This window comes from Pristis pectinata, chromosome 3, assembly GCF_009764475.1.
Source record: "Pristis pectinata isolate sPriPec2 chromosome 3, sPriPec2.1.pri, whole genome shotgun sequence".
Lineage (NCBI taxonomy): Eukaryota > Metazoa > Chordata > Chondrichthyes > Rhinopristiformes > Pristidae > Pristis > Pristis pectinata.
Genome location: NC_067407.1, coordinates 61571137 through 61598167, shown reverse-complemented (window position 1 = coordinate 61598167; position 27031 = coordinate 61571137). Strand labels below are relative to the sequence as shown.

The window sequence follows — 27031 nt, the reverse complement described above, 5'->3', positions numbered from 1 at the left end:
ACTGTGTGTGTTTCCCCTGGGGGCTCCAATTTCCTTCCACATCCCAGGGAAGTGCGTGTTGGTAGAACATAGAACATAACAGCACAGGAACAAGCCCTTCAGCCCACTTTGTCTGCACCGACTGTGATGCTAATATAACCTAATCCCATCTGCCTGCACATGGTCCATATCCCTCTATTCCCTGCTATATTCTCTATTCTAGGTTGATGTAAATTGCCCCTTGTGTGTAGGTGAGTGGTGGAATCTGGGGGGAGTTGCTAGGAATGTGGGGAGAATAAAATGGGACAAGTGTAGGATTAGTGCACCCAAGTGCATGATGATTGGCGTGGACTCAGTGAGATGAGGGGCCAGTTTCCACTCTGTATAGCTGTCTGTAACTTTGAACTTGCGTGTGTGTGCGCGCGCGCGCATGCGCGCGTGCGTGCAAGGCTTGTCATTCGTAGATGAATTGGGAGGTGAGATCAACTTTGAAAGTAAGATGCTGCCTTTTACTACAATCATATTAAACAAAGAGCAGATTTAAATAATGAGGCAATTTGTGCTGACTTCTGCTGGCTGTTCTGATTGGGACCAAAGCATGCGGAGAGGCCCTCCTCATGTAGTCCAGGTCAGTGTGGGCATGGCCAATGGATGGAGCAGGGGCAAGGGAACTGGTCTAGCCAAGTCATTGATATAGATCATGAATAGCTGGGGCCCAAACACTGATCCCTGCAGTATTTCACTAGCACAGACCGTAAACTTGAGAAGGATCTGTTTTTACCTCCATCCCCCCCTTTTGTTTTCCCTCATTCCTGAGGCCCTGTTACCCCTTCTCTTTCCCCTCCGCTGCCCTAGAACCTGCCCATCACCTCCCTCTGATTCTCCCCCATCTTCCCTTTATTCCATGGTCTACTGTCCTCTCCTATCAGATTCCTCCTCTTTCAGCATGTTTCCTTTTCTACCTATCACCTCTCAGCTTCTTACATCACTCCCTTTCATTCCCCCCTCTCCCACCCACCTACCTTCCCCCTCTCACCTGGACTCACCTATCACCTGCCAGCCTGTGGTCCTCCCCCTCCCCCAACCTTCTTATTCCGGCTTCTGCCCTCTTCCTCTTCAGTCCTGATGAAGGGTCTCAACACGAAATGTCGACTGTTTATTTCCCTCCATGGATGCTGCTTCGCCTGCTGGGTTCCTCCAGCATTTTGTGTGTGTTGTTCCAGATGCCAGCATCTGCAGAATCTCTTTTGTCGAGGGAGGAGCAGAGTTAATGCTTCGGGTATATTAAATAAAATCTTTTAGTTTTTATAATTCCACCCCCCCCACCCCTTAATCTAACTGCTTTGCCTTCCCCCACCAGCCCCCAAGGAGGCCCATCCCAGCCAGTTTGCAAACTGAGGGACCTTGTAGTTGATGTGGGATCAGATTTTGTTTGGTTGGGGCACGGTTTGCAAGAGAGCTGGATGGGAGCTGTCAGCGAAGAAAAGATGTTGATAATTCCAACTTGTCTTCAAGTAAGACATGGGAAGAAATCCCTCCTTGTGGATAGAAATGTCAGAATCAGGTTTATTATCACTGATGTATGTCGTGAAATTTGTTGTTTTGCGGCAGCAGTATAGTGCAAGACGCTGCGACTCTACAATATTAAACAGGGAGCTTGAAACTTTCAATTAGCTCCATCTTCCATTGCAGCATAAGGTACATTAGGATCACCATTCTAACCTCACTGAACTCTAATCGTTTCTCTTCCTCTATTCCACTGCAGAGCATGCTGGGTGCTCATTACACCCCAGTGCACTAAGTGCTCTCTGCTTCAATCAATTCTCTCCTTTTTTCAGTGTAAAGCAAACTAAAACCCTCATTACAGCCACATTGCTAGACATGATTTAACTCTTTTAATCATAAATATCCACTGCCTTTCACCATGCATTTAGTTGCTTCACAAGAAGCTTTCAAGGATGCAGAACTAATGTGCAAATGGGGCAACCTGAGAGGAAAGTCAAGCTGAAATCTTGCCTTGTATATATTATTTTCACTGAGGTATTTCTCTGATTCAATATTTTATTTAATATATATTGATTACTCAGCACTCCACTATTAACAGTGCTCAGTAATCAATATGTACTCAGTAATATGTAATTTTGTGAAGAGAGGAACACTGTTAATGTTTCAGGTGCATTGAATAAAACCTTTTAGTTTTTATTATTCCACCCCCTCCAACTCTGAAAATCAAAAAAAAATTGCAGATGCTGGAAATCTCATATAAAAAATGCCAAAAAAGTGGAAATACTCAGCAGATCAGGCCAAGTCTGTGAGGCAGAATTAATATTTCAGTTCAAAGACCCTTCATCAGAACTGGGAAGGAGACAAAAGAAGTCTGTTAAACTGCAGGAAGGGTGGGGGAGGGGGAATGCCTCTGATAGGATAAAACTGGGATGACCATGGGCATAAGCTATGAACAAGGTTTTCTGGTCAATGAGTGAATAGGAGCAGTGAGAGAATGAGAACATGGACAAAAGAATGTGGGAATTGTAAAATGCAGAGCAGGAAGATGTGCCCAGAAGGTCAGGTTTGGCATGTCTTCCACTCCTAGAGAGAAAAAAAATGAGAAAAAGAGGAAAGAAACAAACAAGCTGAGCCAATATCACAGATGGGTGACTGATACAGACAGCAAAACCAAGTCACCTGACGTTGTCGAATCAATATTAAAGTCCGCAATGTGCTCAGATGGAAGATGAGGTGCTGTTCCACAATCTTGCATTGGTCCTCATCGTAACAGTGTAATAGGCCACAGATCAATAGGTCAGAGGGAGTGTGGGATGGAGAAGTTAACTGGCAGGCAATTGGAAGCTCAGGGTTGTCCCTGCAGACTGAACGTAGGTGTTCCACAAAGCGGTCACCCAATCTGCATTTGGTTTCTCCAACACCAAGGAGACCACTTTGACGTAGTTGGAAGAAGTACAAGTGAATCACTACTTCACCTGGAAAACAATTGTTTGGATCCCTGGAAGATGGGAAGGGAAGAGGTGAAAGGACAGGTGTGGCATCGCCTGTGGTTGCAGGAGAAAGTTCCATAACAAATTGGGGTGGTTGGTGGAAATGGAAGTGTGGAGTTTGCACTTTTTGCCCATGACTGAATGGGTTTCTCCCAGGTGCTCCGGATTCTCCCATATCCCAAAGGCGTTTATGCCAGTAGGTTAATTGGTCACTGTATATTGTCCCTAGATTGTAGGTGAGTGGTAGAAATTTGGGGGAACTGATGGGAATGTGGGAAGAGTAAATAGTATTTGGATAGGATTTGTGCAAATGGGTAGTTGATGCTCAGCATAGACTCGGTGGGCTGAAGGACCTGTGCTGTATCTTTCAATGACCCTATGAGAAACGGGGATGAGTGCTTCAGCCCTGTGCCCTCATTCTCACCTTTTTAATTTGTTATCCATCCACTCCTGAAGATGCCAACCCATCCTGCTGAGGTCACTTCGTGTTTCATAACTAGGCTTTCACAATTTCTTTTCTTTATTCTTTTCAGGATCTGGGTATCACTGGCAAGACCAACATTGATTGCCCATCCCTAACTGTCCTCAAAGCAGAGGCTGCCCTTTTTGAATCACTGCGGTCTCTCTGGTGAAAAGACTACCATGGTTTTTTGGGGGGAGCGAGTTCCAGGATTTAGTGATGATGAAGAAGACATGATGTATTTCAAGTCAAAATTGTATGTGCGCTGAGGAATCTGCGGAAGACCCCGAGAACAGAAAGTGCTGGAAATACTCAATGGATCAGGTGGCATCTGTTGAAAGAGAAACAGTCAACATTTCTAGTTATCAGAACCCAAAAGATTGACTGTTTCTTCTTCCACAAATGCTGCCTGACCTGCTAAGTTTTTCAAGCATTTTCAGTTTTTGTTTCAGGTTTCCAGCATCTGTGGTTATTTTTGTTTTTGTTCACATGTTGCCTTTTGTCATACTGGGAGGTGCTGTCAGACTTCAGTGTGTAGTTGGTGGAAGGGATGAAGGGTCAGGTATCAATCGAGCAGGCAGCTTTGCCCTGGATTGTATTGGGCTTTTTAAGACGTACTGGTACTGCAGTCATCGAGAAAAATGGAGAGTATCTCCTCATGCTCCTGACTTGTACCTTTCAGGTGCTGGAAAGTCTCTGGGGGTCAAGAGGAGCGTTACTCACTGCAGGATACCCATTCTCTGACCTGCTCTTGTAACCAGGGCCTGTATGTGGCTGCAGGAGTGATTGAGACCTTCAGCCTGTGAATGGTGGGAGGACTTGGTGATGGTAATGCAGCTGAATAGGTGATTAGATTCTCACTTTTCATGAAGATGGTCATTGTTTGGTGATTGTAAGGTGTGAATGGTAATTTCCACAGTTCAGCCCATCACTGTACATGGTCCGGCCTTGGATACTTCATTTTCTGTGGAATTGTAAATAGTATTGAACATGGTACAATTGTCAGTGAACATCCCACTCCTGGCCTTATGATGGAAACAAGGTGATTGATGAAGCAGCGGAAGATGGGGAAACGGGATGTATAGGATTACCCAGTTAGAAGCTGGCATGGATTTAATGGCCAAATGATCTCGAATTCTGTAAAGGTTCTGTGACTTTAACTTAATACTGTCCTCACTGACATGCATATCCACAGATGTATGCTCACATGGTTGGCTCCCACCAGGCTCGTGTGCAGTAATGAGACTCTATTGAGATGCACATGCATATATGTGTGCACACGCAGACACATTGTTCTATATCTTGAGAAGTTATCCCTGCAACGTTACTTGCATATGAACATTACTTGTCAGTGATCTCTCTCTCAGTCCAGGTCCGGGGTGATACTGCTGACTTTCCTCCTTCTATATCAATCAGTGCCACACTAGGACAGTGCTCTTATCTTGTGAATCAGCACTGGTGGGCATGCCTGCTCCCTTTTTGTTGGAAAGAGGAACATGCAAATGCTAATGTTTCATGAACATCCAGGCATTGAAGGATTAGGATTCAGTGAAAAGCACGTGAGTTCCAACAATACTGTCTCTCGAAAACTGGAGGCAAGGTGCCAAGAATGTTCACTATAGAAGCAATATGCCTAGGAGCCTGGCTATCAGGCAGAATATAAGATGCTTAAGTAATCATATGCCCTGCTGTAGGTCAAGTGACACGTACAGTTGTCCACATAGGGGTGCATAGTTGTGGATAAGATTGGCTTTAATATGTTACTGAAGGAAATATTGGGAATGGTAAAGTTGTAAACTTGGAGCGGAGGAGGTTAAGAGGGGACATGATTGAGGTATACAAAATTACAAGGGGTATAGATAGGTAGACTGCAGGAAACTTTTCCCCTTATCAGAGGTAGATTAAACTACAGATTTAGGATAAGGGGTAAGAGATTTAGAGTCATAGAATCATTGGTAATACAGCACAGAAACAGACCTTTCGACCCAACTCGTCCATGCCAACCAAGGTGCTGACCTGAGCTGGTTCTGTTTGCCTGCGTTTGGCCCATATCCCTGGAAACCTTTTCTAACCATGTACCTGTCCAAATGTCTTTTAAACGTTGTAATTGTACCCGTCTCTACCACTTCCTCTGGCAGTTTTTAGAGGGAACCTGAAGCTGCCAGTGGAGGGCCTTTTTCACCCAGAGTGGCGAGCACCCGGAATACGCTGCCTAAGAGAGTGGTGGGAGTCACTGATAGCATTTAAGAAGTATCTAGACAAGCACTTGAATGACCTAGGCATAGAAGGCTGTGGGCTTTGTGCCGGAAGCTGGGATTAATACAGATGGGTGCTCACTGGTCAGCGTGGATGTGGTGGGCCGAATGGCCTGTTTCCATGCTGTTGACTCTGTAATTAATCCAAAGCCTGAAACTAAAATTTCAGAGAATCTGAGTTCTAGAGAAGTGCTAGTATATGAAAGCTTGAATTTAATTCAGGAAAATTCAGAGTAAGGCTGTTACCAGTATTAACAGTGAAAAAGGCAGTTGAATTATCATTAAGGCCAAGTGGTTCACTAAAGTAACGGAAGGGTGTACAGTTTGGTTATGCCCTTAGATTTGCACAAACAGTGCACATCACCTGCTGGTTGGATTGTGATTGTGTATGTTGTTATAATACTAGTGAGCACTGCAAGTAGGGTCAATAAAATTCTGTGTTGCCTCATCTCAGGCCAATTGAAAACACATTTTCTGGCTTGGCTCTTGCCCTGGTACTGGTTTCCAGACACTAATGTCAAGCTCGATTGTAGTAAGTTTTCCCTGAAACTGTTTTGTAAACACACAGGAGGCCTTTCTTGGGAACACTTTGTTATGTTTGCATAATTAACCACAGAGGACCAGATCTTGAGTTGTTTATACTAAAGGCCTAGAACTGCCAGCTTCAGTTGTACCTTTTGGGAATAACCCACTAAATGTACGTTCCTGTGGAGAACTCCCATTTAGAGGCAGATAAATTTATGACTCACTTTTATTACTTCTGTTGGTATCTCCTGCTTAAAGGGAAATCCTGGCTGGAAGGTCAAATTGAGGAAATCTCCACCGTTTTTATGAAACAATAAAGAGGAAATGCATGTGCTGCAGGAAGGATCAGGGAGGAACTGGAAAATCTGTTGTGGGTAACCAAAGATGCTGGCACCTCTAACATAGCTTTGGAGGTTGTAAGACCTGCCCTATGTCAGCACACGAAGGAACAAGGATCTGCATTTGTATGGTGCCAGTCACATCCTCTTGACCTCTGAAATTGGTTCTCAGTGAATGATGTACTTTAGTCACAGACTCATAGAGAGACACACCGCAGAAACAGGCCCTTCGGCCCACTGAGTCTCTGCTGACCATCAACCATCCACTTACACTAATCCTACATTAATGGCAGTTTTTATTCTCCCCACATTCTCATTAACTCCCCCCAGGTTCTACCACTCACCTACACATGAGGGGCAATTTACAGTGGCCAAGTAACCTACCTGCATGTGTTTGGGATGTGGGAGGAAAGCAAAGCACCCGAAGGAAACCCACATAATCACTGGGAGAAGGTGCAAACTCCATGCAGTCAACAGGATTGAACCTGGGTCACTGGTGCTATATTAGCCGCGCCAATGTGCTGCCATTTTGAATTGTTTTCACCAGTGTAATTTAGGAAATGCAGTTGCTCAAGGTGAAGGACTCACGAAAGGAATGTGATAATGACCAGCCTGTAATAATGATTGTCCACAACTTTGGGGAGGGGTCTTCAGCTCTTCAAAATCTATCTGAGAAGTCCACACCTCCTGAGGCATAGCAGTGCCTCAGGACTGTACTGCATTGTCAGTCTGGAGAATGTGCCAGTGTACTTGCTCAGCTCACCACCTCCTGTCTCAGGTGGGAATGCCACGCTGAACCAGGCCTCATATACTGCCAGATGAATCTAGTTTGCAGTATTCAGTGCTCTGTGGGAACTATTGCTGCTGATCAGACCCGCCACCCAAGATTTTGAGTAAAGAGCTTGAGCTTGGATCAAAGTTTGAAAATGGTTAGCCATTGATTAGTATCCCAGATTTGTGAGGTATTAGTGTCTGGTTTAAGCGCCTCAATGAATTGGTTTATACATTGGCACCAACCTGATAAAGTAGTTTCACACACTCCCAAAATGGCAGATGGGTAAGATATACAGTCCTGACCTTGATGGAGACCTGAATTTTTCGGTCAGTGGAAACCCATGTCAGTCCATTGCTGACCCATGATAAAATGACCATATTTACATAATGTTGGTATCTTAGGGCCAAATTGCTGCCAGTCCTTCCCACTATAAGCCCTATTAAATAGGTTGGTTAGAAGAAACCCATGTCCATGAAAATCCTGAAAATGTTTGACAAGCAGAGAGGCCGCCCCCCCACCCCGCCCCCCCACCAAAACCGGTGTGACCTGCTACCAAAGCTGTCAAAGAAGTTGAACATTTTTCACATTGGGATACAAACTGTTAACAAATCTATTCAAATGAAATCATCTATTTTCTTTCTTTTTACAATATTTTTAATAATTCCACACAGAGAATACAGAGTACATGAATAAAAAAAGTAGAATAGCACTGAATACATTATCTTGAATCACACTTAAAATCACAATACCCCACAATGGTAATCAAAAATGATAATTAATAGTGATTAAATTGCAAATAATTTTATTATAAAAAGATCTAAACCCACTACCAAGACCGAAGCTGTTTGGTAAAGAAAGACAGACAAAGTGAAACCTTTATCACATAATGATACTAGCCAACATCTGTACTTTAATCACCAAATCATCTATTTTAATTCTTCTTATTTTAATAGGACACCAGAAATACACTTGAAACCACTTAAGTTATTTGTAGGCTTTAAAATATCTGTAAAGCAATTGGAAAAGAGGAAAATTGATTAAAAGTCACTCTGCTGCAGCCACTTTGCCTTGTGTGACAGTGCTGCCAGTGAACTAGGTCTCCTTTCAAGTGCATATCCAATGGAGATGCTTCGCTGGGTCCAACCTGGGATGAGTTGTGGGCTGATTCCCTGGCAGGTGCAGCAGAACCACGGGTATTTCACTGCAAAATCAAGGCCCATTAAAATATGAAGGAGTTGGGCTTAGGATTCAGTTGGAATTAAGTCATTCTAACTAGATCTACAGCCAGTCATTCCAGAATATTACACTTCTACCAGTGAGCCGCACTGACTGGGAAGAGAAATTGGGGCAATAATCATCTGTGCTCTCCCTGCAGGTGGCTTCTCTACTGGGAGTGTTGAATCACTCAAATTATTTGGTCACATTTACCGTGCAGGGAACAATGCCTTTGGGCACATTTTGTGGTCATAATCAAGTTAAAAATTCCTGAAGTCACGCAGTTTATATTTCAGGAGGATCAGAAGCGTGCAGCCTGACCTGAGGCATTGGACATTTGATTCGGTGTGTTTCAGAGCCAACCATGAAGTCAAATGTGGGTCAGATCTGTGAGTTTCTCCCCATGCCTTTAGAGCCAAAAATCATTTCTGCTTTGAATCGACCCCTGCACTTCGATATACAATTGCTGGTCAAATGTTAATAGTTTGACATACTACTGTTTTGCAGATCATAGAATCACAGAATGATTGAAGATGATGGGGATTTGGCACAGAGGGGGACTTGAGGCCTGGGGCAGATCAGTGGGAAAGGCTTGTGGGACCAGGTGGCCTATTCCTGTTCCTATTGCGCCCTTGTATGATACAGCAGAGAAGGAAACCACTTAACCAACGTAGAGTCATAAAGCATGGAAACAAGCCCTTTAGCCCACCAAGTCAGCGCCAATCATCAAGCACTCATTTACACTAATCCTATTTTATTTTTCCCACATTCCCTTCAACTCTTCCACATTCTGCCACTGTTCTGTGCACTTGGGGCAATTTACGGTAGCCAACCCGCTGCTAACCCTTTGGGATGTGGGATGAAACTGGAGCTTCTGGAGGAAACCCACATAGTCACAGGGAGAACATGCAAACTCCATGCTGACAGCATCTGGGCTCAGCATTGAACCCAGGTCTCTGGAGCTGTGAGGCAGTGGCTCTACCAGCTGTGCCACTGTGTCATCCACCAACATGGCCAGTATTGAACACATTATAAAATTAGCCTCATTATCCTATTCTTGCCCTGTAGCCCTGCAAAGTTTTTCCCTTTAATAAATCATCTAATTCCCTTTTGAAGGGTGCAAGTGAATTTGCCTCCACTTTCCTATCAGGTGATACTCTCCAGACATGATACATGGAACATAGAATAGAACAGCACAGGAACAGGCCCTTCAGCTCACCATGTCTGTGCCAACCATGATGCCAAATTAAACTAAACCTATTTGCGTGCACATGATCCATATCCCTCCATTCCCTGAATGTTCATGTGCCTGTCTGAATGCCTCTTAAATGCCACCATCATATCTACTTCCACCACTACCCATGGCAGCACGTTCCAAGCACCCATCACTCTCTGTGTAAAAAAAAACTTACCCAGTGCATCTCCTTTTAAATTTTCTCCTTCTCACCTTTAAAGCTATGTCCTCTAGTATTTGACATTCCTACCCTGGGTAAAAAACTCTGACTATCTATCCTATCTCTGCTTTTATAAACCTCTTGTCTGGTCTCACCACGGCCTCCATTGCTCCAGAGAAAACAATCCAGGTTTGTCGAATCTCTCCTTTTAGCTAATTCTCTCAAATCCAGGCAACATTCTGGTGAACTTCTTTTGCACCCTCTCCTAAGCCTCTACATCCTTCCTGTACTAGGATGACCAGAAATGCACACAATACTCCAAATGCAGCCTAACCAAAGTTTTATACAACTGCAATATGACTTGCTGACTCTTATACTCAATGCCCAACCGATGAAAGCAAGCATGCCATATGCCTTCTTTACCACCCTATCTTGTTTGGTAAATTGGGTTATTATTGTCACATGCACCGAGGTGCAGTGAAAAACTTGTCTTACATGCCGTTCATACAGATCAATTCATTACACAGTGCATTGAGGTAGTACAAAGCAAAACAATAACAGAATGCAGAATAATGTGTTACAGTTACAGGGAATATGCAGTGCAGGCAGACAATGAGGTACAAGGTTATACGAGGTAGATTGTGAGGTCAAGAGTCCATCTTATTGTACAAGGGAACCATTCAATAGTTAAAACAGTGGGATAGAAGCTGTCCTTGAGCCTGGTGGTATGTGCTTTCAGGCTTTTGTATCTTCTGCCTAATGGGAGACGGGAGAAAAGAGAATGTCTGGGGTGGGTGAGGTCTTTGATTATGCTGGCTGCTTTACAGAAGCAGTGAGAAGTGTAGACAGAGTCCATGGAGGGGTGTCTGGTTTCCATGATGTGCTGAGCTGTGTCCACAACTCTCTGCAGTTTCTTGCGATCACAGGTAGAGCAGTTGCCGTATCAAGCTGTGGTGCATCAATAAAAATTGGTGAGCGTCAAAGGGGACATGTCAAATTTCTTTAGCCTCCTGAGGAAGTAGAGGCATTGTTGAGCTTTCTTGGCCATGGCATCTATGTGGTTGAACCAAGACAGGCTTTGTTGATGTTCACTCCCAGGAACTTGAAGCTCTCAACCCTTTTGACCTCAGTACCGTTGATGTAAATAGGACAATGTAACTGTCCCCCCCCTTCCTGAAGTCAATGATCAGCTCTTTTGTTTTGCTGACATTGAGAATAAGGTTGTTGTCATGACACCATATCACGAGGCTCTCTATCTTCTTCCTGTGCTCCGATTCATCGTTGTTTGAGATATGGCCCAGTATGGTGGTATCATCTGCAAGTTTGTAGGTGGAATAGAATCTGGCCACACAGTCATGAGTGTATAGGAAGTAGAGTAGGGGGCTGAGCGCAAAGCCTTGAGGTGCACCAGTGTTGAGAATAATCGTGGCAGAAGTGTTGCTGCCTATCCTTACTGATCACAGTTTGTTGGTCAGGAAGTCAAGGAGCCAGTTGCAAAGGGAGGTGTTGAGTCCCAGGTCGAGGAGTTTGGAGATGAGTTTTCTTGGAATTATAGTATTGAAGGCAGAGCTGTAGTCAATAAACGATGGTCTAAAGTAGGTGCCTTTACTGCTCAGTTGCTCCAGAGATGAGTGTAGGGCCAGGGAGATGGCATCCGCTGTAGACCTATTTCAGTGGTAGGTGAATTGCAGTGGGTCGAGGTTGTCTGGGAGGCTGGAGTTAATGCATGCCATGACCAGCCTCTTGAAGCATTTCATGATGGTGAATGTCAGAGCCACCAGGCGGTAGTCACTAAGGCACATTACCTCGTTTCTCTTGGGTACTGGGATGATAGTGGCCTTCCTAAAGCACGTGGGAACCTCAGATTGAAAGGTTAAAAATATCTACAAGTACTCCCGCCAGCTGATCTGCACAGGATCTTAGGACACGGCCAGGGACACCATCCAGGCCAGATGCTTACTGCGGGTTCACTCTCTGGAAGACTGATGGAGATATGGACTTGGATCCCAACATCCCTCTGTACATCAGTGCTCTTAAGAGTCCCGCCATTTACTATACAGTCTCCCCTTATATTTGACCTCCCACAGTACAACACCTCACACTTGTTCAGATTAAACTCCATCTACTGGTTCTCAGCCCATATCCGCAGCTGATCTATATCCTGCTGTATCCTTTGACAACCTTCTTCACTATCCATAGCTCCACCAATTTTTGTGTCATCCACAAACTTACCAATCAGCCCACCTTCATTTTCATTCAAGTCATTTCTATACATCACAAACAGAGGTCCCAGCACTGATACCTGTGCAACACAACTGGTCAGAGACCTCCAGTCAGAATAAAACCCCTCCACCATTACCCTCTGTCTTCTATGGCCAAGCCAATTTTGAATCCAATCTACCAAGTCACCATGGATCTTGTGCATCTTGATCTTCTGGATCAGCCTACCATGAGGGAGCTTGTCAAACACCTTACCAAAGACCATGTAGACAACATTCACAGCCCTAAAACCTCTTGGGGTTTAAAGGAGGAGAAATGCAAAGCTGAAGAGGAGATTTTGTGAGGAACTTCTAGAGCAGCTTGGAATTAGAGTAGTACTTGGAGGATTTTAGGACTGTAGAAGATTACTGAGAAAGGGAGGCTGAGAACATGGAAAGATTTGAAAATAAGAGGAAAAAATATTACTGGAGACAATGCTTAATTGATAAGCAAGATCGGCTGGCAACTGAAAAACTAAAAACCCACTGAAAAAATAAAAACTGAAATTGCTGGGAATACTCAACAGGTCAGGCAGCATCTGTGGAGAGACGAATGGAGTCAATGTGTCAGGTCAAAATCTTTACTGTTGCTCATTTCTTTTATTGTGATAATGACTTGACTTCAGAAGCACACCATTGACTGTAAGGTACTTAAGCTATGCGAAGGTCATGAGAAGTACAACTGAAATGCAAGTTGCTTCACACACACTGCAGAAAAAAATGACTGAACACGTGCTGTTGTTACTAATCCAGTACAAAATGTGTAAGTGTCAAGTGAATGCTCTTTCTGAAGTGAATGCTCTTTCTGCCTTATCTTGCAGGGCTCTTTGATAATTGCTCCTATTCACGTAGTGAGAAGGGCTGGATGATTGGGATTCAATCATTAGAATACTCTGGAAGGAAGGATCCCCGTTTTTTCTTCTCCCTCCGCACAGACAGAGCCATAAAAGCCACCACAGTCTTTGCCCACCACAATTATCATGCCAACACCTGGACTTACCTGGCCGTCTCTTATGATGGCCAGCAGATGCTGCTGTACGTCAATGGAGCCAGAGTCGGGGCCAGCACTGGACAGTTCGGGGATCTGCACAGTGCGTTCATGAGTTCTTGCCGGACATTGCTGATTGGCGGGGACAGCTCCGGGGATGGGCACAGTTTCCGTGGTTACCTGGCCAGCTTTACCCTGTGGAAAACTGTAAAGTCTCAGGCTGAATTAGTGAAGAGCTATCGCCAAAGTATGCAGAGAAGAGATTCCTCCTTGGTTTTGGTGGCAGATTTCTCCAGGATGGAAGAACAATGGATACCAGATAAGGACTGCCATTATCCCACCCGCAACGTAGTGCTTCTACCAGAGCCAGAGTTAGCATCTCCCTTGACTCCTCCGCCATGTGGGCTGACAGTTTGTGACAATATTGATGTCATCACGAACTACAACAGTTATTGGCCACTGAGGGGAGAGAAGCTGATGCGCTACCGGGTGATTAACATTTATGATGACAAACGGCAAAACCCCACGGTTACGAAACAGCAGATTGAGCTCCAACACCAAGCGTTGAACAGGGCCTTCAGCAGGTATAACATGACCTGGGACCTCACTGTCACTGAGGTCCTCAACTCGACCATTCGGAACCGAATCATCCTGGTAAACTGTGAGACGAGCAAAATTGGGAATGACCACTGTGACCCCGAATGTGACCACCCCATGACTGGCTATGATGGTGGGGACTGCCGATTCCTGGGAAGGTGCTATGTTTGGAAGAGGCGGGATGGGATCTGTAACATGGAATGCAACAGTATCCTGGATGATTTTGACGACGGTGACTGCTGCGATCCCACGATTACAGATGTGCGGAAAACTTGTTTTGACCCTGACTCTCCAGAAAGGTAAGAATCACCTTCCTTTCATTGGCATTATCAGGAGATCTCTACTGTGGAGGGTTGTGAAGGTTAGATCATTGGAGGTATTTAACGAGGAGGGAGACACATTTTTGAAAGTCTTCGTGATTAACATCCATGGGGAACCTGGCACAGAAGTGGGGTTGAGACTTGGGATAGATCAACCATGATCATATTGAATGGTAGGGCAGGCTTGAGGGGCTGAGTGGCCTACTCCTGCTCCTATTTTTTTGTATTCTTGTATGATCAGTAGTGTGAATTGAAACTTGTTCACTGGTTCAGGCTGAAGTATTTCAAGTTGAAACACTATGATGGTAAAACAATGTTATTCAACCTCTATGAAGACTACTGACATGGGACTTTATTTACCACACACACCATGCTTGTGACCAATTCCTGCATGTGCACTGTGGTCAGCATGGACTGGTTGGGCTGAAGGTCCTGCATCTGTGCTGTATGGCTCTATGACTCTAATCCCACAATGAACCAGTTTTTGTTAGGGGATCCCTGCTGCAAGAGAGATGAGAGACTGATTATACTGGTTTGCACTGAAGATGAACCTTGACACCCCCCCCAAAAAAATATCAGGGGACGGTATGCTTAAACTTCTTACCAGCAGTCCAAAGGCTCATCGATGCAATGAATGATGGAAGAGGAATACTTGTTTCTGTAAGCTGTGGGTTCTTGAATTTTCAGATCCCTGATAATGCAACAGAAACAGCTGCAGTGCTCCTACTGTCAGTTAATATTTTCCTAGGGAGTTTTTAAACTCTCTTTATTCTTTTGAGTAATTGGAGGACAGGTCAACTGAGGCTTTTTTTTATTGTTTCATTAAAAATAAAGTAGATTAGTTTTACAGATCGAGAGATTTTAGAAATACAATTCGGAATGGTTGAGGTCTTCAGCTTTGGGAAATTGAGGGGTGACTGTGTGGTTGGTCCTGTACTATGCTCCATTTTGTTCACAAATTGCCATTCAAACATCTCATTCTTTTCACAGACTTCCACATTTCACAGTGTTTTTATCTCAAACCTTCTAAGTAGAACGTGGACCTAGACTTTTTCAATATGGCCAACCTTCCCAACTTACATTTAAACAGTCAGACAACATTGGTTGTATCAACGTTTTGAATCAAACTCAGCTCCTTAGTGAGTAGTTAACCTTTAAACTGGTACAGAAAACTTTCAACTTTTTGAAACTTCTCAAGTTCAAGTTCAAGTAATACTTTATTGTCATTCACCTATATGCTATAAAAATAACACATGGAGGAATGAAATGTCACTTCCCCCAGACTCACACAACAGAGGAAATACAATAAGCACAGACAAAAAAAATTGTCCAAGTACAAATAGTGCAAAAAACAGTATACACAGAATACAAAATTAGTGCAGGATTAGTGCAAAGCTGAGTTGGATGAAGAAAATACAGAACTCAGTGTGGTGCACTAAATGTGCAACCAGCCAGGAATGTATGAGAACAATAGATAGGGAAGAATAGACTTCAAGTCTATTCTGTACTGCCATGAATCATTGATCATTGTGAGCTCCCAATGTTCCTCACCTGGTAGATGCAAATCTGGGGGCAATTGATCCTGGGAAGTTCCTTCCAGCCCTGCAGGTGGTCAATATAATTTCCAGTATTCACAAGTCACCAATACCCACATCAACCAATATCCGTCTTACCTCTTCATTTGCTGATAATATGATCCTCATGACAACATGCTGTTTCCATTGACAACAAACATTGCTGTTGAGAAAGTGGAATATTGTTTTTGTATTGTATCCATTTTTACTTTATCCAGTCAAGGGCTTGGGAAGAGATTCAAAAGTGTTAGAGTGAAAATATCAGGGGGATAAATCTATTGTGTTGTTAGTCTTATATAAATGGGGAGGAGAGTTGGTTGGGTGAATGTATAGCAGAAGGAGCAGACCATTTCACAAATTACCCTCCCATCTGTCCCCATCAGCCGCCTTCTGCTCCAGCTGTGGAAGGGTCTGCGGTTCCCATATTCACCTCATCAGTCACCTCAGAGCCCACAAATCTGGAAGTGGAGGCAAACCATCCTCAATTCTGAGGGACTGCCTCAGAAAAAGAAGATGTCAGAAGCTAATGGCAACACATCTGTGTAATCCGAAGCTACCATAGTGTGTGATTATTGTGTAATTTGGATATTACTTTGGCTTATTGGCCTAATAAGCAGTTGCTTTTTCGAGAGAAGTGCAGTCAATGTCTAAGAGCAAATCTTGCAAAGATAAAACTTGCTGGAAAGGAGAACAAGATTGAAGCTGGTACTGAGCCACATTCGCAACTGGCAAATTCCCAAACTGTAAGGGAATATCAGACAGATATTCCTTTTATTCTCTCCACCCCACCTCCTCTCTGTAACTTAAAACCATTTTCTCACTTTTCCAGTTCTGATGATAGGTCATTGGCTTGAAACGTTGACTCTCTTTCCCTCTCCATGGGTGCTGTCTGACCTGCTGAGTATCTCCAGTATTTCCTGTTTTCAGTGCACAATTGGTTTTGCAGAGTCAGTCATCATTAAAGATCTTGCATTTGACATTAACCTTACATTCTGATTTTTATGCAAATCAAAACTTCTCATTCAAATCCTTTATAAGCAGATTTTATATGTGAGTGAGAAAATGTATCATTTGGTCAACATAGTTTGCAAACCAGTCCAATTACTCAAATTGTCAGTTTTCAGATAAATTCCAATGTCCTAAGTGAGTTTTCCAGAACATAACATCAATAAATCACATATTTTATAATAATGTGATTTAGTTTATCAATTGTTTTTTTAAGACATCCTTTGACATATCAACTAGAAGGCTACAGCCTCCAGCTGAAGTCTAGACTTGGATTTTGAACTGCTGCTTTAATTGGTGACACTGTGAGGAAAGGAAGGTTTCTGCTGTCTGAGCATGTGCAGAGTGCCCTGTTACCCAGAATGCATTGATGGCAATTGAAACCTTAAGCAAGCCTCCTCCAAAAGTAAGTTGGTTCTGGTCACTCAATTACTTGAATAAAGAGCCAAAGTACAAAGTTTGCCATTTTTATTCAGGTACCTTTTATGCATTCATGTTTTTGTTGTGGAAAGGGGGAGAGGCAGTTTGTGTATAAGAAAGGAGGAAACTAATCACACTTATTCATGATCAGGATGTAAATACAGCAAAAATATGGGAAATCATATATATCTGTGGAACAAACTGTCTCTTTGTATGCTATTGTGATTTTATATTATTTTAAGAAAAGTTCGAGTTTTAACTGCATTAGTTTTGAGCTGATGGCTTCAGAACTTTCCAGAATCAATGAATGGGCTATATCACCTCCACATGCAGTTCCAGTCCTCTATCCAAATTATTTCCTGTTTTAGGTGAAAAAGTTTTGAAAAGTTAGATATTTGCACTTGGGCCCACTCTGTCCTGTTATCTCCCTCCTACTGAGTCCTGGGCTGGTGACTACATTGGCTTTTGTGGAAGGATTGGAGTCCCATGTGCTTCAGGTTCTGCTTTCAAACTTTAGAGCTCATGACAGCTCTATGACTGTAAGCTGCTGTCTTCTTTGTACCTTGCTTTGGAGAAAATTATTTAGCATTTCAATAGACATCTCAATTTTTCATACAAGATCAAATGTGAAATTTTGTGTTTAATAACCTTGATTGAATTTGTTCATTGATTCAAACACAAATGAACTTGTCTCATTGCCAATGGTCTAAGCAGGCACTTAAGATGCAGTATTAAGATGTGCCATTCAACAAGACTGTATACTCACTGACTTCTGATTGCTGGTTCCTACATTGAAGCTCTCCAGACCTCCAAGGGTTTAGGATTGAAATTATCCTGTAACTCTTGCAGGACTTTGCAAAATGAAACACCTTCAGCTTTCCATGGTGTTAAAAGATTTACTAACATTTTGGAACACACTTCAGTTAGAAGACTGGCTTTGTCCTCTTCTTAGTATCATTTTGTGAATGCACAAACCTGACATCATTAATTTCCACTGCCTCATTTGTTTCAATAAACATTTCCACATGGCCTAAGTATGAACTAAAAGACACACACAATCATGTACATCAAACCATCTGATGTAACCTTTTGAGTTAGAGCAGCCATTTTGTCCTCCTTTTACTGATGACATTCCGGCCAGAACTGATGACATCACACCAGAAGGTACAAAGCTTTCTGCTATTTGAGTGCTTATTTAGTTTAATGGCTGCATCTTCTGTCTAATTACATTAACTGTAGTACCCACAAATGCTATTCCCTCATTTTTGGAATTCATTTATCCTGATCCTAAAGCGTTTCCGGGTAGCCTTATTCTCCATAAGAACTGTGTCAATCCTTGCCCAAAGTAAGGGCCCAGGAGCCTCTTAAGTATTGCCATTGCCCTTCTTGTGCAGGTTTTTGCTTATATTTTCTCCTACATCTTCACCCAGGGTTTCTCAGGCTCATTCAGGGTGAGTTGCCATTTTGTTCAGCTGGTTCGCTAGTACCTCAGACTGCCATTGTGGTCGCCAACATCGTTGGCTCACTGCTTAAGTCTTCTCATGAGGCTTGTTCTCTACATCCTTGTCACCAATTAGTAATGTACGTATGGGTTCATATCTTTCCTGGTACGTAGTAGATACAAACATCTTTATTCTTCCCTGTCCAACTATATGCACATATGTTTTATACTGTATATACTCCACATGATTATATCCACTAGTGAGAGTGTGCTTTAATATTGCTGGGCTTCACACTACGCAATATTGTTACATTGTCACTGCTTGCTACAGCACAGAAAAAGGCCATTCAGCCCAGTTTATTAGGGTTAGTCTAATTAACCCTTCCCACGTCATGCTATTTCCTTCTTCCTTGTGCTTACTTTAAGCCTCTCCTTGAATACTTTGTGTCTTAAGCACACCGTGTTCTCACAACCCTTGTCATGAAGAAATTCCACTGTCATCTGACATGGTGGCGCAACAGTGAGCACTGCTGATGCCAAAGGTCCAGCAACCTGGGTTCAATCCTAACCTTGGGTGCTTGTCTGTGTAGAGTTTTCACGTTTTCCCTGCGATCACCTGGGTTTCCTCCAGGTGCTCTGGTTTCCTGCCACAACCCAAAGGTGTGCTGGTAGATTAATTGGCTGCTGTAAATCACCCCTCGTGAATGTAGGTGGTGAAAGAAATCAAAGGGGAGTTGCTGGGCATGTGAGAGAGAATAAGTTGCAGGGCCACAGGAAGGTAAGGAATGGGACAGGTGGGATTGGTTTATTGGGAGATGGCATAGGCCTGACAGGCCAAACAGCCTCCTCCTATGATGTTGTTAGTAGTGCATTCATACAGAAGGTGATATAGTTATCCTACATACTTTAATATTGTTCCCCCATAAATTCTTTCATGCAAACCAAGTGCTTGTTGGGATTAATACTTGTGCTGTAAAGCGATTGATAGGTATTCAACTTTATCCCTTGGTGTAAAGCAGTCACAGAGATTGACTAGTGATTATTTCTAAGGAAATTGAATGGTTTCCATAATTGTGAAATGATCTGGGTTAAGTTTGACGACTTGAAATGCCTTACTGTCAAAATTAAGACATGATATTGAAGAGAAAATACTACAGAAGCTGCAGAAAATGCTGGAAATACTTAGCAGGTCAGAAAGCATCTGTGAACAGAAATAGAATTCACGTTTCAGGGTGATGACCCTCCGTCAGATAGCATGAGGTCAGGCTTGCCGTGGGGGTGAACTGTTGATGGATAGTAGATTAATTGGGAGTAATTAGAAAGAATGAACACTTAAAATATTGGCTCAGTTTTTCTCTCTCTGCAAGTACATCCTGATTTTCAGAGTTAGTCTGCAGGAAGAAGATGAGACCAAGGGAAGTGACACAGCAAATGCCTGTTAAAAGATAAGTTTGAATTGGATCCAGTGGATGAGTCTTCAATTAAATACAGGATGGAGGAGATAAGTGAGATTACACTTTCACTCAGAGGGATAAGAGCAAAAGGTTCATGTTAGAAAACATAGTAATAATTTTAGTAAGACAATAAAGGTTAATGAGTGAAGAGGACAGAGGGATCCTCTATCAAGTTATCATTTTCCTAATGGTGCATGTTTACATGCATGCAAGAGAGAAAGTATGTTTTAACTTAAAGTTGCTGGACCAAACAGAATCATGTGTCTTGTACAATTAAAAACTCCTCTGGTCATTTGGCTCCCACCCATATATTTAGTAGAAATTTGCAAAGCTCTTTGAGCAGGCTTTGACATTGAGACAGAAGAAATTAATTCAAACTGCACACAACATTGAACCAGTAACAGGAGTGGGATGGTGCTGGTGAAGGAATGGCACACTAATGTTTAGATAATTTGGCCATGGACATTTTAGCCTTGAAACAAGGCAAATAAGAGGACTTCCTGTTGAAATACTAAACTATTAAGAGGAATTGCAAAAGGAAGCTGAAATGGTACTTCCAAGTCAGCTACAATGAGTGGGTCGCTGGGGAGAAATTCAAAGTGCTAAAAAGCAAATTTAATGCTCTGACTGGGAAAGGCACCCGCTCAATAACAGCAATGAACAATTCAGAGAAATGCACTGTCATTAGCAGGGGGATAGGAATTCATGCAGAAAGACAGGGAAGCAAAGCAGAGACCAGAGCAAAAGTTAGAAAAGAGTGGAGTACAGAAAAGTCAAACGCAAAGGTCACAAAGGTTACTAGATTCTAAAGGGGCAATGAGTGTAAGGGCACTTTATCTGAATGCCCGTAGTATTCAAAACAAGATCAGTGAACTTGTGGTACAAGTCAGTACAGAGGGGTATGATTTAGTGGCCAATACAGAAATGTGGTTGCAGGGTGGAGATGAGTGTGAATTAAATATCCAAGGGTATCAGGTAATATGGAAGGATAGGCAGGAAGTTAAAGGAGATAGGGTAGTGTCTTAATTAAGAATGAGATCAGGGCAATAGAGACGATATAAGATCTAAGGAACAGAATGTTGAGTCCATCTGGGTAGAGATTAGGAATATTAAAGAGAAAAAAAAATCACTGGTGGGAATTGTCTATAGGCCACAGAATAGTAACATTACAGTGGCACAGGCAATAAACCAAGAACTATTTGATGCATGTAAGAATGGAACATCAGTTGTCATGGGGGACTTTAACTTCCACATAAATTGGGTGAATCAAGTTGGTGAAAGCAGTCTTGAGGAGGACTTCATGGAATGCATCTGTGATAGGTTTCTTGAATATCATGTTACTGAACCTACAAGGAAAAATGCTATCTTAGATCTGGTCCTGTGCAAAGCGACAGGTAAAATTAACAATCTTGTAGGTAAGGATCCTCTTGGAAAGAGTGATCATAGTATGATTGAATTTCTCATACAAATGAAGGGTGCAATAGTTTGATCTAAAACCAGTGTATTATGCCTAATGGGGAGACTACAGTGAGATGAGGGAGGAGTTGCCTACCGTAGACTGTAAGTACAGACTATGTGGTAGGACAGTTGCGGATAAGATAAGATTTCTTTATTAGTCACATGTACATTCAAACACACAGTGAAATGTATCTTTGCGTAGACTGTTCTGGGGGCAACCCACAAGTGTCTCCATGCTACCGGCACCAACATAGCATGCCCACAACTTCCTAACTTGTACGCCTTTGGAATATGGGAGGAAACTGGAGTACCTGGAGGAAACCCACACAGTCATGGGGAGAATGTACAAAAACCTTACAGGCAGTGGCCGGAATTGAACCCGGGTCACTGATTCTGTAATAGCGTTACGCTAACCACTACACTACCGTGCCTGGCCTACAGTGGAAGACTTTCAAAGAGATTTTTCGCGGTGCTCAACAAAAGTATATTCTAGTTAAAAGCAAGGACAGTAAGGGCGGGGAGTGCCAGCCTTGGATAACTAAGGAACTAAAAGAAGGCATCAAGCTAATGCATACAAGATTGCAAAGAGCAGTGGAAAACTGGAAGATTGGGAAAACTTGAAAAAGCAACAAAGAACCACTAAGCAAGCAATATGGTAAGGGAAGACAGATTATGAAAGTAAACTAGCGCAAAATATAAAAATAAAAGTTTTTATAATTATATAAAGTGGAAAATGGTAGCTAAAGTGAATGTAGGTCCCTTGGAAGATGAGAAGGGGGAATTAATATTGGGTAATATGGAAATGGCCGAGGCCTTGAACAACCATTTTGTGTCGGTCTTCATGGTGGAGGACATGTCTAACATGCCAAAGAGAGATGTTATGGATGTGATTTGAGGTGATGACCTTGATACAATTGCTGTCACTAAAGAAGCAGTGATAAGCAAACTAGTGGGCCTAAAGGTAGCCAAGTCCCCTGGTCCTAATGGGATGCATCCCAGGGTTCTGAAAGAAATGGTGGAAATCATAGTAGAGGCATTTGTGATAATTTACCAAAATTCTCTGGACCCTGGCCTGGTCCCAGTGGATTGGTAGACAGCCAGTGTCACGCCACTATTTTAAAAAGGATTTTGGCAAAAGGCAGGTAACTATAGGCCAGTTAGCTTAACTTATGTGGTTGGGAAAATGCTTGAAGCTATTATTAAGGAAGAAATAGCGAGACATCTGGATAGAAGTGGTTCCATCAGGCAGACAGAGCATGGATTCAGGAAGGGCGGTTCCTGTTTGACAAACTTACTGGAGTTCTTTGAGGATGTAATGAGCACAGTGGATAGAGGGGAACAGGTGGATGTTATATACTTGAATTTCCAGAAGGTGTTCAATAAGGTGCCACATAAAAGACTTATCCATAAGATAAGGATGCATGGAGTTAGGGGTAATGTATTAGCTTGGATAGAGGATTGGTTAACCAATAGAAGGCAGAGAGTTGGGATAAATGGGCGTTTCTCTGGTTGGCAATCAGTGATGAGTGGGGTGCTGCAGGAGTCAGTGCTGGGCCTGCAACTGTTTATGATGTACATTAATAATTTGGAATAGGGGACTGAGTGTAGCTTATCTAAGTTTACTGATGACACTAACTTATGTGGAGGAGCAAATTGTGCAGAGGATGTGGAGAGTCTGCAGAGATATAGATAGGTTAAGTGAGTGGGCAAGGGTCTGGCAGAAGGAGTGCAATGTTGGTAAATGTGAGGTCATCCACTTTGGAAGGAAAAATATAAGATCAGATTATTATTTAAATGGTGAAAGATTGCAGCATGCTGTTGTGCAGAGGGACTTGGGAGTGCTTGTGCATGAATCGCAAAAGATTGGTTTGCAGGTGCAACAGGTTATCAAGAAGGCAAATGGAATGTTGGCCTTCATTGCTAGAGGGATTGAATTTAAGGGCAGGGAAGTTATGCTGCAACTGTACAGGGTACTGGTGAGGCTGCACCTGAAGTACTGCAAGCAGTTCTGGTCTCCTTATTTGAGGAAAGATTTACTGGTTTTGGAGGCGATGCAGTGGATGTTCACCAGGTTGATTCTGGAGATGAGAGGGTTAGACTATGATAAGAGATTGAGTTGCCTGGGATTCAGATACTCACTACAATTCAGAAGAATGAGGGGGGATCTTATAGAAACATATAAAATTATGGTAGAGGTAGGAAAGTTGCTACCTCAAGGTTCGGGGGAATAGATTTAGGATGGAAATGAGGAGAACACAATAAATTCTGTAGATGCTGGAATCTGGAGCAATGCACAAAAAGTGCTGGAGGAACTCAGCAGGTCAGGCAGCATCTATGGAGGGAAATAAACAGTTGACATTTAGGGCCAAGACCCTTCATCAGGACTGGAAAGGAAGAAGGTAGAAGCCAGAAGAAGGTGGTGGAGGGAGTGGGAGAGCGCACGCAGGCCGATGGTATGTGAGTTCAGGTGATAGGTGAGTCCATGTGAGGGGGGAGGGTAGGTGGGGAGGGGAGGAAGATGTAATAAGCTGAGAGGTGATAGGTAGAAGAGACAAAGGGCTGAAGAATAATGAATCCGGTCAGAGAGGGCAGTGGACCATGGAATAAAGGATGGAAGAAAGGAGATGGGCAGGTCATCAAGGTTGGGCAAGGGAGCCACAGGAATAAGGGAAGACAAAGGAATGGGGGAGGGGGAGAGAAAGAAGGGGTGGTGTTACTGGAATTTAGAGAAATCGATATTGAGTCCATCAGATTGGAGACTCCTAAGGAGGAATATGAGGTGTTGTTCCTCCAACCTGCATCTGGCCTCAGTGTGGCAGTAGAGGAGGACATGGATAGATGTGTCAGTATGGGAGTGGGATGTGGAATTGAAGTGGGTGGCCACTGGGAGGTCCTGGCTGTTGTGGTTGACGGAGCGAAGGAGCTTGACGAGGAGAAACTGCTTTTCCCAGAGAGTAGTGAATCTGTGGAATTCTCTGCCCAGGGAAACAGTAGAGGCTTCCTCATTAAATATATTTAAGACACAACTAGATAGATTATTGCATTGTTGGGGATTAAAGAGTTATGGGGAAAAGGCAGGTAGGTGGATCTGAGTCCACGACCAGATCAGTCATGATCTTATTGAATGGCGGAGCAGACTTGATGGGCCAGATGGCCTACTCCTGCTCCTAAATGTTATGTTCTTATTTTATTTTGTTCAACAGCTCCACATGTTGTCAAACTATAAACAATGAGACCACATGAAATTATTTGCAGTATTGACTTCCTTGCTGTAACCTTGCAGTCATGGAATTGTATTGATCATATTAAAAAACCCTGTGTGGTTTTCCCCTGGGTGCTTCAGTCTGCTCCCACATACCAAAGATGTGCTGGTTGGGAGGTTAATTAGCTACTTTAAATCAGGGGAATTGGGAGAGATGCAGGAAGGAAAATGGGATTCCTGGGGTGTTTGATGATAGTCGACATGAGTGAAATGGCCAAGGAGCCTGTTTCTCTACTCTGTGACTCTTTAACATTTGAGGGGCATTGGTTAATTTGGACAGCTATGAGATATTGATAGAGCCAGATGGTTTTCTGGCCATGCAGAAGGTAACAAAAGGGACAAAAAGGGACTACACCCTTTCACAAATTCTATGAGCAATTTGTGCCATGGAATTGTAACACCAATTTTGAAAATGTTTTGACGGTGCTAGATTGGGGGAAGGAGATAGTCAGTGCTGTGGAGGTCTTCAGGCAGGTACAAGGTTCACAGAATGGCTGCGTGCGTGGCAAATTAATTTCACCATTGACAAGTGAAAAGTGCAACATTTTGATTGGAGAAATAAGAGGCCGCATGTTACTTGGAAAATGATTTGGAGGAACCAAGGGATCTGAGAGCACAGATGCAGATACCACTAAAAGTTTCCCATTTAATCTGGTCATTTTTAAGATACTGCCAACAAACTTCTGCAGTTCAGTATCAAAGCAATACAGTTAAAAAGCAAAAGAACAGGCATTAAGTTACAGAACATTGTTATTTAGCATTTACGCTGTGGTTTGTGCCTATTCAGCAGCAGTTTGCATACAAAGTGTTTTCACAAACAGCACCCAATAATTTGTTTTGGCAAAATTGGTTGAGTGATAAATAATTAGTCAGGACTTCGGACAGAGGAACTCCCCAGCTTTTCTTCGAAGTAGTGCCATATGATTCCTGCAAGGACAGGCAGAGCTTCATTTTAACATCTCTCTGACAGTACAGCAAGGTCCATGAGGTGAAATTTTTATTGCTTGGATAACTGTGGCTGGAAAATAATTTGATGAAATCTTGGCATTTTGGATGGGCTTGGAGGCAGAGAGCCAGCTGCTTTTATTTACTGTCTTTTGATTGAGTTACTGGAGCTGGCCATGGTGCTGATTAAGCAGTCAAGCAGGTCGATCACATTGTTCTTCAGAAGCGCTGGGATTTTTCATTCATAGTGCCTAAATAGTGAACGACCTGTCTAAACAAAGTGTGAGTTCAGCCTGGACATGTGGAAAACTGAAGTTGTTGTTTGATGTGGCCCTCTTTTATCTAATGAAGTCCAAAAAGGGAAATAATTTGCTGGCTGCTAACATCTACGAGCAAATCATAAATGTCTGAGCTTGGTGTTCAGTGCTGAGGTGTTTTTATTCAGAACTATAATCAAGAAAAGAGAAAACTTGAATGGATCTGGGACATTCTAAACATGTTACAAACAATTATGTGGGAAAAGCAGCAGGAACTTGTACATAGAGCAACATCTCGCAAACAACGATGTAGGAATCAGAGACACAAGAGACTACATATGCTAGAATCTGGAGCAACACAAAAAGCTGGAGGAACTCAATGAGTCAGGCAGCATCTATGGAGGGAAATGGACAGCTGACGTTTTAGGTCGAGACCCTGCATCTGGACTGAAAGATAGAGGGGAGATGGCCAGTATAAAAAGGTGGAGGGAAGGGGTGGAGTAATGTACGATCCGCCAGTTAATTTGTTTCAGTGACTTTGGTTGAATGGTAAATGCTGCTTAGTCAGTTGGGAGAGCTCCTGTTCTTCACAGTAATGTAATTAATTCTCTGGAATCTACATAGAAAGGCATATGGAGTCTTACTTTAAAATGTCATCTTAAAAAGTAGCACTTCTGGTGATGTAGCCCTCTCTCAGCACAACTTTGGAGTGATATCTTGGGTCTTATTTTCAAATCTTTGGGGGTCAGGTTGGAACCTGTTGTGGATAGTTTGGAGGGCTGTCAGAGGTTACATAGGGACATAGGTAGAATGCAAAGTTGGGCTGAGATGTGGCAGATGCAGTTCAACCCAGATAAGTGTGAAGTGGTTCATAGGTCAAATATGATGGCAGAATATAGGCTTAATGGTAGGACTCTTGGCAGTGTGGAGGATCAGAGGGATCTTGGAGTCCGAGTCCATAGGATACTCAAAGCGGCTGCGCAGGTTGACTCTGTGGTTAAGAAGGCATATGGTGTATTGTCCTTCATCAATCGGGGAATTGAATTTAGGAGCTGAGAGGTATTGTTGCAGCTATATAAGTCCCTGGTCAGACCCCACTGTGCTCAGTTCTGGTC

At 43.0% G+C, this 27031-nt stretch overlaps 1 protein-coding gene across 1 annotated transcript in view; it reads left to right on the top strand.

The window, feature by feature from the left end:
- The window catches only part of LOC127567956 (pappalysin-2-like), a 290468-nt gene that overhangs the window by 38490 nt on the left and 224947 nt on the right, over window positions 1–27031 (top strand). Inside the window, 1 exon segment of the mRNA XM_052011199.1 lies at window positions 13017–14079. Within this exon segment, the coding sequence (XP_051867159.1) occupies window positions 13017–14079 (1063 nt within the window).